This window comes from Diabrotica virgifera, chromosome 6 (genome assembly GCF_917563875.1).
Source record: "Diabrotica virgifera virgifera chromosome 6, PGI_DIABVI_V3a".
Lineage (NCBI taxonomy): Eukaryota > Metazoa > Arthropoda > Insecta > Coleoptera > Chrysomelidae > Diabrotica > Diabrotica virgifera.
In genome coordinates this window covers 199,628,846-199,642,338 of record NC_065448.1, presented here as the reverse complement: position 1 = coordinate 199,642,338, position 13,493 = coordinate 199,628,846, and the positions used below count along the sequence as shown (strand labels likewise).

The 13,493-nt window shown below is 39.2% G+C and overlaps 1 protein-coding gene across 2 annotated transcripts in view; it reads right to left on the bottom strand.

Annotated features, from left to right (window-relative positions):
* Positions 1-13,493, bottom strand: part of LOC126887131 (organic cation transporter protein-like) — a 179,370-nt gene that overhangs the window by 101,772 nt on the left and 64,105 nt on the right. The window contains exon 1 of one of the 2 annotated variants that reach the window (XM_050654488.1): positions 2,104-2,351. The exons of the other annotated variant lie outside the window; for it this stretch is intronic. Within the exon in view, the coding sequence (XP_050510445.1) occupies positions 2,104-2,119 (16 nt within the window). The 5' untranslated portion in view covers positions 2,120-2,351. Of the gene's footprint in view, positions 1-2,103; positions 2,352-13,493 lie in introns of those variants that run through there. 2 annotated transcript variants of the gene reach the window in all.

The following is a 13,493-nucleotide window of genomic DNA, read 5'->3' as shown; positions in this document are numbered from 1 at the left end:
GAGTACCGATCCCACAAGGATAGAAACTATTTTGATTTATTAATTTTTAATAAATGAAAAATTCTCTACCCAGGGTATGCAAATTTTGAAGTCATATCTTAACCAATTTTTATCTTCCAAAAAAGCAAAAATCTGAAATATTCAGAAAAGCAAAACCTACATTATTTTACTCTTTAAGATTTTTGGTACACTAATAATTTTTAAGGTATTTTGAAAAAAAAAGACATTTTTTTTCAAAATTTCAAAAAATTTGTTTTACTTCAAATCCCAATGTTTTGAAATACAAGCACTGTGGACCGGTGAAACTTACAGATCGTATAAATAATATATGTAAGTAAGTACTTTTTTTCAAGATTTTCATAAATTTTCAAGATTTTTTTGCCAAAAAAAGGAATCAACATTATTTTAAGCTTTACTTGCTTAATTTTGATACTTGAAACTTGTTTAAAAAAAACAAAAATGAAACTTTTTTAACACTTTAAAAAAGTTGTGACGATTTTTCAACGAAAAGTGCTTCATTTTTTGGTTATTTACGTTGAAATATTTGATTTGGAATTTGTCGAATAAGAATCTACTTTCCATTAGCTCCAGTTCTGCTTATACTGGGTCTACATACTTCATACATACACCATTTTTTTAAATTTTGAATACGCTATATTTTTTCTAAGAAAATTATTTCGATAAAATACTTAATTTTGGAGTTATTTGCGACAAGCCGTCTAAAAACGTGTTTTTTTTTGTTGAAAAATTAACATGTTCACTCGCAAATAACTCAAAAAGTATTGATTTAGTGAAAAAACTCGATGGAACAAAAGTTACTTAGAATTAATCAGTTTATCCATTTTCGCACTTATTTTGAATGTATGTTTTTTTACCCCCGAAGGAGTGGCACTCATACCTAGGGTAAAATCACATATCGACACAATATCCCTTTTTTCTTTGGCATATTAGCTATGCCAAATGATGACTATTAATGAGAAGTTGTTGCGAAATGTAAAAAAAAAGATAAATGATCTTTTTTACATTGTCGTAATTTAATTTTGGAGTAACTACTTTCCAAAACAACATAAATATCAGTAAATTTGTTTTAAGTAAATGGTCGCTATAAAGGGGCCTACTTCTTATGGCCGCCTAGGGCCCCATGATGCCTTAAACCGTCACTGACTTAAATAGGAAATTCTATGATAAATAGAGACCTCAGAAATGGCGACTGAGAGAATATAGTGCTCTGGAAGATAAAAACGGAGGAACTCATAATGGGAATAAGCCGATGAAGAAGAAGAAGAAGAGAAGGAATATGTATAATAAAACTCAAAATTCAATTGGAAGTAGATATGTACATATGAAAAAAATATAAAAATAAACCCAGTAAGTTAGTTGGATTGATAACTACAAGGTACGAAAAAAACAAAAGTATTTGAAACAGAGTAAGACAAATTGAAGGCAAAGTAGAGAAACTTATGATGCGTGAGAAAGCATATGATTTATAAAAGGTATATTTAAAAGACTTCAATAAGGGTTACATCACAAAACAAAACGTTTTCGGATTAATAGGTAATCATCATCAGTGTTAAGCCCTAAAATAGTAAGTATAACCCATTTTAGGGCTTAACACTCAGTGTTAAGCCCTAACATCAGTGTTAAGTCCTAAAATAGTAAGTATAACCTATTTTAGGGCTTAACACTGATGATGGATTACCTGTTATTCCGAAAACGTTTTGTTTTGTGATGTAACCCTTATTGGGCTCTTTTAAATATACCTTTTACAAAGGATCTTGTATGTTTTTTGATTTACGGTATACAGCCAGCTACAGGAATTTTATTTTCCTCGTGGATTTTCATATTATTTAAAATAACAAATAATAAAGTTTTGAGACCAAATATGTCATGATTAATTAAATTTAATTCTAAAATTAGAAAAATAATTAAATTTTGAGAAACACTATTTTTATCAAATCTGTGTATACCAAATAAAACTGTAAACATATAAACTTTGTTTTAGAAATAATCTATGTATTTTGAGATAAAACCCTAATAAAACGTTTTAATGATACATTTATGCTATAATCCATTATTTACATAGTAAATATTTTTTTGACTTACTTGTTGAAGTTGTCATCTTTCGCACACTATAACATTTGACAAACGCACGGAAGTATTGTTATTTCCACTTATAATTAAGAATAAAACAGTTTTTGATTTCCTCAAATGATTCTTCACTGGACAATGTCACTGGACTTCGTTACAGAAACTATCAATCTTATTGATGTTATTTTTCGAACGCAGAGTTCGACCGTGTTTACTCAGCGGTTGAAGCGACTGTCCGCAACTAAACAAATTTGAATTGAATTGGTTTATCGGCATGAGCGCGAGCATTTACGTTGCATCATATCAAATCCAAGAGATTCTTTTAACTTTACCATTTAGTCCAATTTAGATCTACCTCCACGGTACTTTTGTTTACGATAATGGCTTGGGGTCAGTCTTTTGCATGGGAAAATACCTTGAAAATGACGTAAATGGTAAATATTGTCACATTATTTTTATTGATTCGTTTCAAATCTTTTAACGATGTAAAGAGATTGGAATTGGAATAATAGGGTCTACGTCTTGTGGGTTTTTCATCGATCTTTTATAAAAATAGTTTCGATAAAAATAACTTTATTATTTGCGATAAATTTTTTGATATCGTCAGGGTATTTTAAATTAACTCTAAATATCTTTTAGAACTTTATCTACTACATATATTTGTAACTGTAACCACTTACACTAAACTATTTCATAGTCAGGGCTGCTTTATCCATTAGGCAATATAGGCAGTTGCCTAGGGCGGCACATTATGTGAGGGCGGCAAAAATACTGTACAAAAAATATTTGTATATAAAAATTATGGATCTGGGTTCTGTCATTAAAGAGTATGAAGCTCTTTCAAATTACTTTACCGCAAGGAAGCTAAAAAAATGTGCCCAAATATAACATATAAAGAAATAAGAAAGAGAAAAAGAAAAATTCAATTTGACGAGGGGGCCGATGATGAAATAAACTTTTCAGCTAGTGCTGTGATGAAAATCCACACATTCTATTCTATATTATAATTGACACTCTGATAAGAGACCTGAATAGACGTCTGGAATCTTATATCGACTTATTTATCAACGAAGACATTATTAACGAAGCTGAAAATCTGATATAAAATAAAGACGATCAAGATACATCATTCATACATGAATGCATTCATTTAAAGGTTCATTTTAATAATAATAATAATAATAATAATAATAATGATGGAGAATTATCGTTTATGTTTAGGATCGCTGCCTGGGGATCGCCAGGGCACGTCTGGAGCCGGCGCTGGACGTGACAGCATGCGGGACGTCGGTGGCAGGGTGTTGAGGAGGCGGGCCCCTGTCATACAATCAGCTACAGCCCAACCACAACCACAACCACAAGCGAGCCAAACAACAACAAGAGCTCCACCCGCCGAAGGTGCTGCGCTGGATCATCAGCCGGCGCTCACTCAAGCGGGACGACCGAGGCAGCGCATGAAATGGACTGTGTCCATCAATGAGAACATTTTGCGCTTCTACTACAAGGTGACAAACCTCGGTCAAGAAACAATCGGCTACCGACAACAGCTGTATGCCGAATTTTGCAGGACGTACCCAGATATTCAAGTATCGGAGCAACGAGTATCAGACCAATACCGGGTAATTATAAGAAACAACCTTATCCCAGAGACTAGACGCAATATCATCAGAAGCGAAGTCGAACGGGAGATTCATAACGATGTTGTAATGGAAGATCAAGTCCCAAATGAAGTGCATGAGCAGATTCCTGAGCTTGCCATACAAGAAACTCAACCTGACAATACAGAGCAGGAAAATAACGAGCTACATGATAACCTAGTAAGCGAAATGGCACGTGCTGTACAAGAGTTTAATGGAACAAACCCACTTAGCAGACCACCGCTACCACGAATAAACTCTTGTAAGAGACTAGGTGTGCTGTTACAAATTGTGAACACTGAAATCCTACCCAATTATGTCGTAGAAGCCCACACATTAGAGTATCTGCACATGCTAATCTACTGTGCAGCAACAGCAATTGCTAATGTAATGGGCATTAAGATCAGAACACGACAGGGTACTAATAACGGAAGGACTGGTAGCAGAATTGCACCCTGGGAAAAAAGACTGCTCGGAAAGATTGAATTACTGCGTAGGGATATTGGTCAAGTCACAGAATATATACGAGGTGTAAGAAGTACAAGAGTCATCAGGAGAGCTGAAGAAATAATACGGAATACTGCAAGACACTCAAGATACGATCCAGAAAACAACACAGCCCAACAGTGCCTGGATACATTAAAACAAAGACTCTCAGTTTATTCAGGACGACTAAGAAGGTACAAAGTGAGTAACAACCGAAAATCCGACAATGCCCTTTTTGAGACTGCTGAGAAGGCGTTCTATCGAAAACTCAATTCCACCGTAGAAAATCTCGATAAGTCTTATCCAAGCCAAGAAGAAATTCATGAGTTCTGGGGAAATCAACTTTCCACACCAGCAGCTCTTAACAACAATGCTGGATGGATAGAAGATACGGCACAGAACTGCCAACACTACACCACTACTCTCTACGAACCCTTCACCACTGAAGAAGTCTCAAATATCATCAAAGAGCTTCATAACTGGAAATCTCCTGGACCAGACGGAGTTCAAAACTTTTGGCTCAAGAAGTTTTGGAGTGCTCATGAATGCTTATCGACACTAATTAATTATGTTATTTCTAATCCGCAGGATATACCATCATTCCTAACTCAGGGAACCACTTATTTAATACCGAAGGATCAAAATAACACCCAAGATCCAGCAAAATACCGCCCAATTACTTGTCTTCCAACTTTGTATAAATTGGTCACATCCTGTGTAGCCCGGCGTATCTACCAACACTGTGCTTTGAACAATATCATAGAGCCTCAACAGAAAGGATGCGCTAAGGGTTCCATGGGTTGCAAAGAACAACTTATCATCGACTCAGTCATTTCTAATCAAGCATATTCCAAAAAGAGGAACCTATTTACTGCTTTTATTGATTACAAGAAGGCCTTTGATTCAGTACCGCATGAATGGCTTATAGATATATTAAGAATATATAAAGTCGATGATAATATAGTGACCTTTTTACAACATATAATTACGGAGTGGAAAACTAGAATTCACCTTCAAATACCTGGTGAAAATAACATCGAAACTGAAAATATCGCAATCAGCCGGGGCCTGTTTCAAGGAGATTCGTTGAGTCCTCTGTGGTTCTGTCTAGCTATGAACCCACTATCTCAGCTATTGAACTCCACAGATGCAGGTTTTAGCATTAAAAATAACAACAATGTGGTGGCGAAGCTTAATCATTTATTGTACATGGATGATTTGAAATTAATGGCTTCCACTCGAAACCAACTCCACGAGATGCTAAAAACTGTAGAAACTTTTTCTAATGATATTAGTATGCACTTCGGACTAGACAAGTGCCGTATTTTAAATATAGTCAGAGGAAAAGTACAACCCGGAGGATTCGATATGCAAAATGGCCAGAACATCGAGGCCATGGGTGAAAACGATATGTATAAATATCTTGGAGTAAAGCAAGCGCGGAAAATTGACCATAAACAAATGAAAACAGAGATAACTACTGAGTTTATACGAAGGGTAAAACAGCTGCTTCGCTCACACCTTAACAGTAGAAATTTGTTTAAGGCACTAAACACCTACGCATGTTCTGCGCTTAGCTACTCATTTGGTATTGTTAAGTGGACAAAAACAGATATAGAAGCTCTACAGCGAAAAGTACGAACACACCTCACAAAAGCACAAAAACACCATCCTAAAAGTGCAGTAGAAAGAACAACATTACCACGGAATCTAGGAGGAAGAGGACTTATGGATATAGGTGAGCAATTAGATAAACAAATTGCTAATTTAAGAACTTATTTTCAGATGCAGGCTGAGACATCTACTCTACATCGCGCTATCTGCGCAGTAGATGACACAACACCGGTCAAACTGAGGGAACCAGAAATGCGCATAAATCACCTTACTAAAGACGAAAAAGTGCGCGCCTGGATGGGTAAACCTCTGCACGGGCGACATCCCAATGAGGTCAGCCAAGATTATGTCGACAATATAGCGTCGAACTACTGGTTGACATCAGGAAAGATGTTCCCTGAAACGGAGGGGTCATTACTGGCCATTCAGGATCAGGTTATACCAACCAGAAATTACCTGAAATATATCATCAAAGACCCTCAGGTTCAAAACGACAGATGCCGATATGGATGTCAAGCCCAAGAAACCATCCAACATCTTACAGGGGGCTGCCAGGCATTTGCTGCAACTGAATACAAGGAACGGCATGATGCAGTGGGAAAAATCCTTCATCAAGAGATAGCTATCAAGCTGGGACTTCTCCAAACAGACCATCTCCCGTATTATCAATACGTCCCTGAGAGTATGCTTGAGGATGGCAACTACAAGCTATACTGGGACCGCACTGTGCTCACAGACCAAACAGTGGCACATAATAGACCAGATCTCGTACTAGTTAATAAATTAACAAGACAAACAACACTAATTGATGTGGCGATACCTAACAACAATAATCTACGTAGTAAATTTACTGAAAAGATCGCCAAATACAGAGATCTAGAAATTCAAATACGAAGACAATGGAGAATGCAAAGTACCCAGACGATACCGATTATTATTTCTACTACTGGAGTCATTCCGAAGACCCTCCTCGAAAGCATAAAAAAGCTGGGTCTGAATGAACATCTTTATAAGACCATGCAGAAAGCTATACTACTCGCGACGGCCAGATGCGTACGAAAATTTCTGGGAGATACACCTGCATTCCAAGTCACCTAGGGCTCGATAACACGGAAAGAGTCCCACCAGAGCTCAATCCTTTTGATACCGTAGGTATCTGGGATGAGTCAATTTTCCCCTTAGAGGGAGTGTGAGCCGTATGGCTAAATCTGGATAATAATAATAATAACTAAAGACTAAAGACTAAAAGACTAAAGATTAAAATGAAGACTAAAATTCACCTCCAAATACCTGGTGACAACAATATCGAAACCGAAAATATCGCAATCAACCGGGGATTATTTCAAGGAGACTCGTTGAGTCCATTGTGGTTCTGTTTAGCTTTGAACCCCCTTTCCCAGCTATTAAACTCCACTGACTCAGGTTTTAGCATTAAAAGCAATAATACTGTGGTAGCGAAGCTCAATCATCTGTTGTATATGGATGATTTGAAATTAATGGCTTCCACTCGAGAACACCTAGAAGAGATGCTAAAAACTGTAGAAACATTTTCTAATGATATTAGTATGCAGTTCGGTCTAGACAAGTGCCGTGTTTTGAATATAGTCAGAGGAAAGGTACAGCCCGGTGGATTCGATATGCAAAATGGCCAGAACATCGAGGCCATGGGCGACAACGATATGTACAAATATCTTGGAGTAAAGCAGGCGCGGAAAATTGACCATAAGCAAATGAAAACTGAGATAACTACTGAGTTTATAAGAAGGGTAAAACAGCTGCTTCGTTCACACCTTAACAGTAAAAATTTGTTTAAGGCACTAAACACCTACGCTTGTTCCGCGCTTAGCTATTCATTTGGTATTGTTAAGTGGACAAAAACGGATATAGAAAATCTTCAGCGAAAAGTACGAACACACCTCACAAAGGCACAAAAACACCACCCTAAAAGTGCAGTAGAACGAACGACATTACCCCGGTATTTAGGAGGAAGAGGACTTATGGATATAGGTGAGCAATTAGATAAACAAATTGCTAATTTAAGAACTTATTTTCAGATGCAGGCTGAGACATCTACTCTACATCGCGCTATCTGCGCAGTAGATGACACAACACCGATCAAACTGAGGGAAGCAGAACTGCGCATAAACCACCTTACTAAGGACGAAAAAGTGCGCGCCTGGATGGGTAAACCTTTGCACGGGCGACATCCCAATGAGGTCAGTCAAGATTATGTCGACAATATAGCGTCGAACTACTGGTTGACATCAGGAAAGATGTTCCCTGAAACGGAGGGTTCATTACTGGCCATTCAGGATCAGGTTATACCAACCAGAAATTACCTGAAATATATCATCAAAGACCCTCAGGTTCAAAACGACAGATGCCGATATGGATGTCAAGCCCAAGAAACCATCCAACATCTTACAGGGGGCTGCCAGGCATTTGCTGCAACTGAATACAAGGAACGGCATGACGCAGTGGGAAAAATCCTTCATCAAGAGATAGCTATCAAGCTGGGACTTCTCCAAACGGACCATCTCCCGTATTATCAATACGTCCCTGAGAGTATGCTTGAGGATGGCAACTACAAGCTATACTGGGACCGCACTGTGCTCACAGACCAAACAGTGGCACATAATAGACCAGATCTCGTACTAGTTAATAAATTAACAAGACAAACAACACTAATTGATGTGGCGATACCTAACAACAATAATCTACGTAGTAAATTCACTGAAAAGATCGCCAAGTACAGAGATCTAGAAATTCAAATACGAAGGCAATGGAGAATGCAAAGTACCCAAACGATACCTATTGTTATGTCTACTACTGGAGTCATTCCGAAGAACCTCCTCGAAAGCATAAAAAGGCTGGGTCTAAATGAACATCTTTACAAGACCATGCAGAAAGCTGTACTACTCGCAACGGCCAGATGTGTACGAAAGTTTTTGGGAGATACACCTGCATACCAAGTCACCTAGGGCTCGATAACACGGAAAGAGTCCCACCAGAGCTCAATCCTTTTGATACCGTAGGTATCTGGGATGAGTCAATTTTCCCCTTAGAGGGAGTGTGAGCCGTATGGCTAAATCTGGATAATAATAATAAATAATAAATAATAAATAATAAATAAATAATAAATAATAAATTTGCTGCAACTGAATACAAGGAACGGCATGACGCAGTGGGAAAAATCCTTCATCAAGAGATAGCTATCAAGCTGGGACTTCTCCAAACGGACCATCTCCCATATTATCAATACGTCCCTGAGAGTATGCTTGAGGATGGCAACTACAAGCTATACTGGGACCGTACTGTGCTCACAGACCAAACAGTGGCACATAATAGACCAGATCTCGTACTAGTTAATAAATTAACAAGACAAACAACATTGATTGATGTGGCGATACCTAACAACAATAATCTACGTAGTAAATTTACTGAAAAGATCGCCAAGTACAGAGATCTGGAAATTCAAATACGAAGACAATGGAGAATGCAAAGTACCCAGACGATACCTATTATTATGTCTACTACTGGAGTCATTCCGAAGAACCTCCTCGAAAACATAAAAAAGCTGGGTCTAAATGAACACCTTTATAAGACCATGCAGAAAGCTGTACTACTCGCGACGGCCAGATGTGTACGAAAATTTCTGGGAGATACTCCAGCATACCAAGTCACCTAGGGCTCGATAACATGGAAAGAGTCCCACCAGAGCTCAATCCTTTTGATACCGTAGGTATCTGGGATGAGTCAATTTTCCCCTTACAGGGAGTGTGAGCCGTATGGCTAAATCTGGGATAATAATTACCTGTGGGAGTTTTTTGTCAGTTCTTCTATCAGGCGCGGCCCCCTGCGAATGGGGGATGCTTTCTGGGTATTCGTAGCGCCAATACCCAGAGAGTAGCAGGAATACTTGCCGTGGAACAAAAACTGACACCTGGCAGTAGGTATAAAATGCACACCCATGAGAATGGAGAATAATAATTTGTGTTTAGGATCGCTGCCTGGGGATCGCCAGGGCACGTCTGGAGCCGGCGCTGGACGTGACAGCATGCGGGACGTCGGTGGCAGGGTGTTGAGGAGGCGGGCCCCTGTCATACAATCAGCTACAGCCCAACCACAACCACAAGCGAGCCAAATAACAACAAGAGCTCCACCCGCCGAAGGTGCTGCGCTGGATCATCAGCCGGCGCTCACTCAAGCGGGACGACCGAGGCAGCGCATGAAATGGACTGTGTCCATCAATGAAAGCATTTTGCGCTTCTATTATAAGGTGACAAACCTCGGTCAAGAAACGATCGGCTACAGACAACAGCTGTATGCCGAATTTTGCAGGGAGTACCCAGATATTCAAGTATCGGAGCAAAGAGTATCAGATCAATACCGGGTAATCATAAGAAATAATCTTATCCCAGAGACTAGACGCGATGCCATCAAAAGCGAAGTCGAACGGGAGATTAATAACCAAGAGCTAGTTTTAGATCAAATCCCTAATGAAATCCTTGAGGAGCAGATTCCTGAGATTCCCATACCAGAAACTCAACCTGACAATACACAGCAGGAAAACAACGAGTGGCGCCATAGTCTAGAAAACGAAATGGCTCGTGCCTTACAAGAGTTTAATGGAACAAATCCACTTAGCAGACCACCGCTACCACGAATAAACTCTTGTAAGAAACTAGGTGCGCTGTTACAAATTGTGAACACTGAAGTCCTACCCAATTATGTCGTAGAAGCCCACACATTGGAATATCTGCATATGCTAATCTATTGTGCAGCAACAGCAATTGCCAATGTAATGGGCGTTAAGATCAGAACACGACGGGGTACTAATAACGGAAGGACTGGTAACAGAATTGCACCATGGGAAAAAAGACTTCTCGGAAAAATTGAATTACTGCGTAGGGATATTGGTCAAGTCACAGAATATATAAGAGGTGTAACAAGTAGAAAAGTCATTAAGAGAGCTGAAGAAATAATGCGGAGCACTGCAAGACACTCGAGATACGATCCAGAAAATAACACAGCCCAACAGTGTCTGGATACATTAAAACAAAAACTCTCCGTCTATTCAGGACGATTAAGAAGGTATAAAGTTAGTAACAACCGAAAATGTGACAATGCACTTTTTGAGAACTCTGAGAAGGCGTTTTACCGAAAACTCAATTCCACCGTAGAAAGTGTCGACAAGTCTTACCCAAGCCAAGAAGAAATTCATGAGTTTTGGGGAAATCAACTTTCCACGCCAGCTGCTTTTAACAACAATGCTGGCTGGATAGAAGATACGACGCACAACTGTCACCACTACGTCACTGCTAACTACGAACCATTCACGACTGAAGAAGTCTCAAATGTCATCAAAGAGCTTCATAACTGGAAATCTCCTGGACCAGACGGAGTTCAGAACTTCTGGCTTAAAAAGTTTTGGAGTATTCATGAGTGCTTATCAACGTTAATTAATCATGTTATTTCTAATCCGCAGGAATTACCATCATTTCTAACTCAGGGAACTACTTATTTAATACCCAAGGATCAAAATAACACCCAAGATCCATCCAAGTACCGCCCAATTACTTGTCTTCCAACTTTGTATAAATTGGTCACATCCTGTGTAACCCGGCGTATCTACCAACACTGTGCTCTAAACGATATCATAGAGCCTCAACAGAAAGGATGCGCTAAGGGTTCCATGGGCTGCAAAGAACAGCTTATCATCGATTCAGTCATTTCTAACCAGGCATTCACTAAAAAAAGGAACCTTTTTACTGCTTTTATTGACTATAAAAAGGCCTTTGATTCAGTACCGCATGAATGGCTAATAGATATTTTGAAAATATACAAAGTCGATGATAACATAGTGACCTTTTTAAGGCATATAATGAGAGATTGGAAGACTAAAATTCACCTCCAAATACCTGGTGAAAAAAATATTGAAACCGAAAATATCGCAATCAACCGGGGCCTGTTTCAAGGAGACTCGTTGAGTCCACTGTGGTTCTGTTTAGCTTTGAACCCCCTTTCCCAGCTATTAAACTCCACTGACTCAGGTTTTAGCATTAAAAGCAATAATACTGTAGTAGCGAAGCTCAATCATCTGTTGTATATGGATGATTTGAAAGTAATGGCTTCCACTCGAGAACACCTAGAAGAGATGCTAAAAACTGTAGAAACATTCTCTAATGATATTAGTATGCAGTTCGGTCTAGACAAGTGCCGTGTTTTGAATATAGTCAGAGGAAAGGTACAGCCCGGTGGATTCGATATGCAAAATGGCCAGAACATCCAGGCCATGGGCGATAACGATATGTACAAATATCTTGGAGTAAAGCAGGCGCGGAAAATTGACCATAAGCAAATGAAAACTGAGATAACTACTGAGTTTATAAGAAGGGTAAAACAGCTACTTCGTTCACAGCTTAACAGTAAAAATTTGTTTAAGGCACTGAACACCTACGCTTGTTCCGCGCTTAGCTATTCATTTGGTATTGTTAAGTGGACAAAAACGGATATAGAAAATCTTCAGCGAAAAGTGCGAACACACCTCACAAAGGCACAAAAACACCACCCTAAAAGTGCAGTAGAACGAACGACATTACCCCGGTATTTAGGAGGAAGAGGACTTATGGATATAGGTGAGCAATTAGATAAACAGATTGCTAATTTAAGAACTTATTTTCAGATGCAGGCTGAGACATCTACTCTACACCGCGCAATTTGCGCAGTAGATGACACAACACCGGTCAAATTGAGGGAACCAGAAATGCGCATAAACCACCTTACTAAGGACGAAAAACTGCGCACCTGGATGGGTAAACCTCTGCACGGGCGACATCCCAATGAAGTTAGCCAAGACTATGTCGACAATATAGCGTCGAACTATTGGTTGACATCAGGAAAGATGTTCCCTGAAACGGAGGGTTCATTACTGGCCATTCAGGATCAGGTTATACCAACCAGAAATTACCTGAAATATATCGTCAAAGACCCTCAGGTTCAAAACGACAGATGCCGATATGGATGTCAAGCCCAAGAAACCATCCAACATATTACAGGGGGCTGCCAGGCATTTGCTGCAACTGAATACAAGGAACGGCATGACGCAGTGGGAAAAATCCTTCATCAAGAGATAGCTAACAAGCTGGGACTTCTCCAAACGGACCATCTCCCATATTATCAATACGTTCCTGAGAGTATGCTTGAGGATGGCAACTACAAGCTATACTGGGACCGCAGTGTGCTCACAGACCAAACAGTGGCACATAATAGACCAGATCTCGTACTAGTTAATAAATTAACAAGACAAACAACACTAATTGATGTGGCGATACCTAACAACAATAATTTACGTAGTAAATTTACTGAAAAGATCGCCAAGTATAGAGATCTGGAAATTCAAATACGGAGACAATGGAGAATGCAAAGTACGCAGACGATACCTATTGTTATGTCTACTACTGGAGTCATTCCGAAGACCCTCCTCGAAAGCATAAAAAAGCTGGGTCTCAATGAACATATTTATAAGACCATGCAGAAAGCTGTACTACTTGCGACGGCCAGAATTGTAAGAAAATTTTTGGGAGATACACCTGCATTCCAAGTCACCTAGGGCTCGATAACACGGAAAGAGTCCCACCAGAGCTCAATCCTTTTGATACCGTAGGT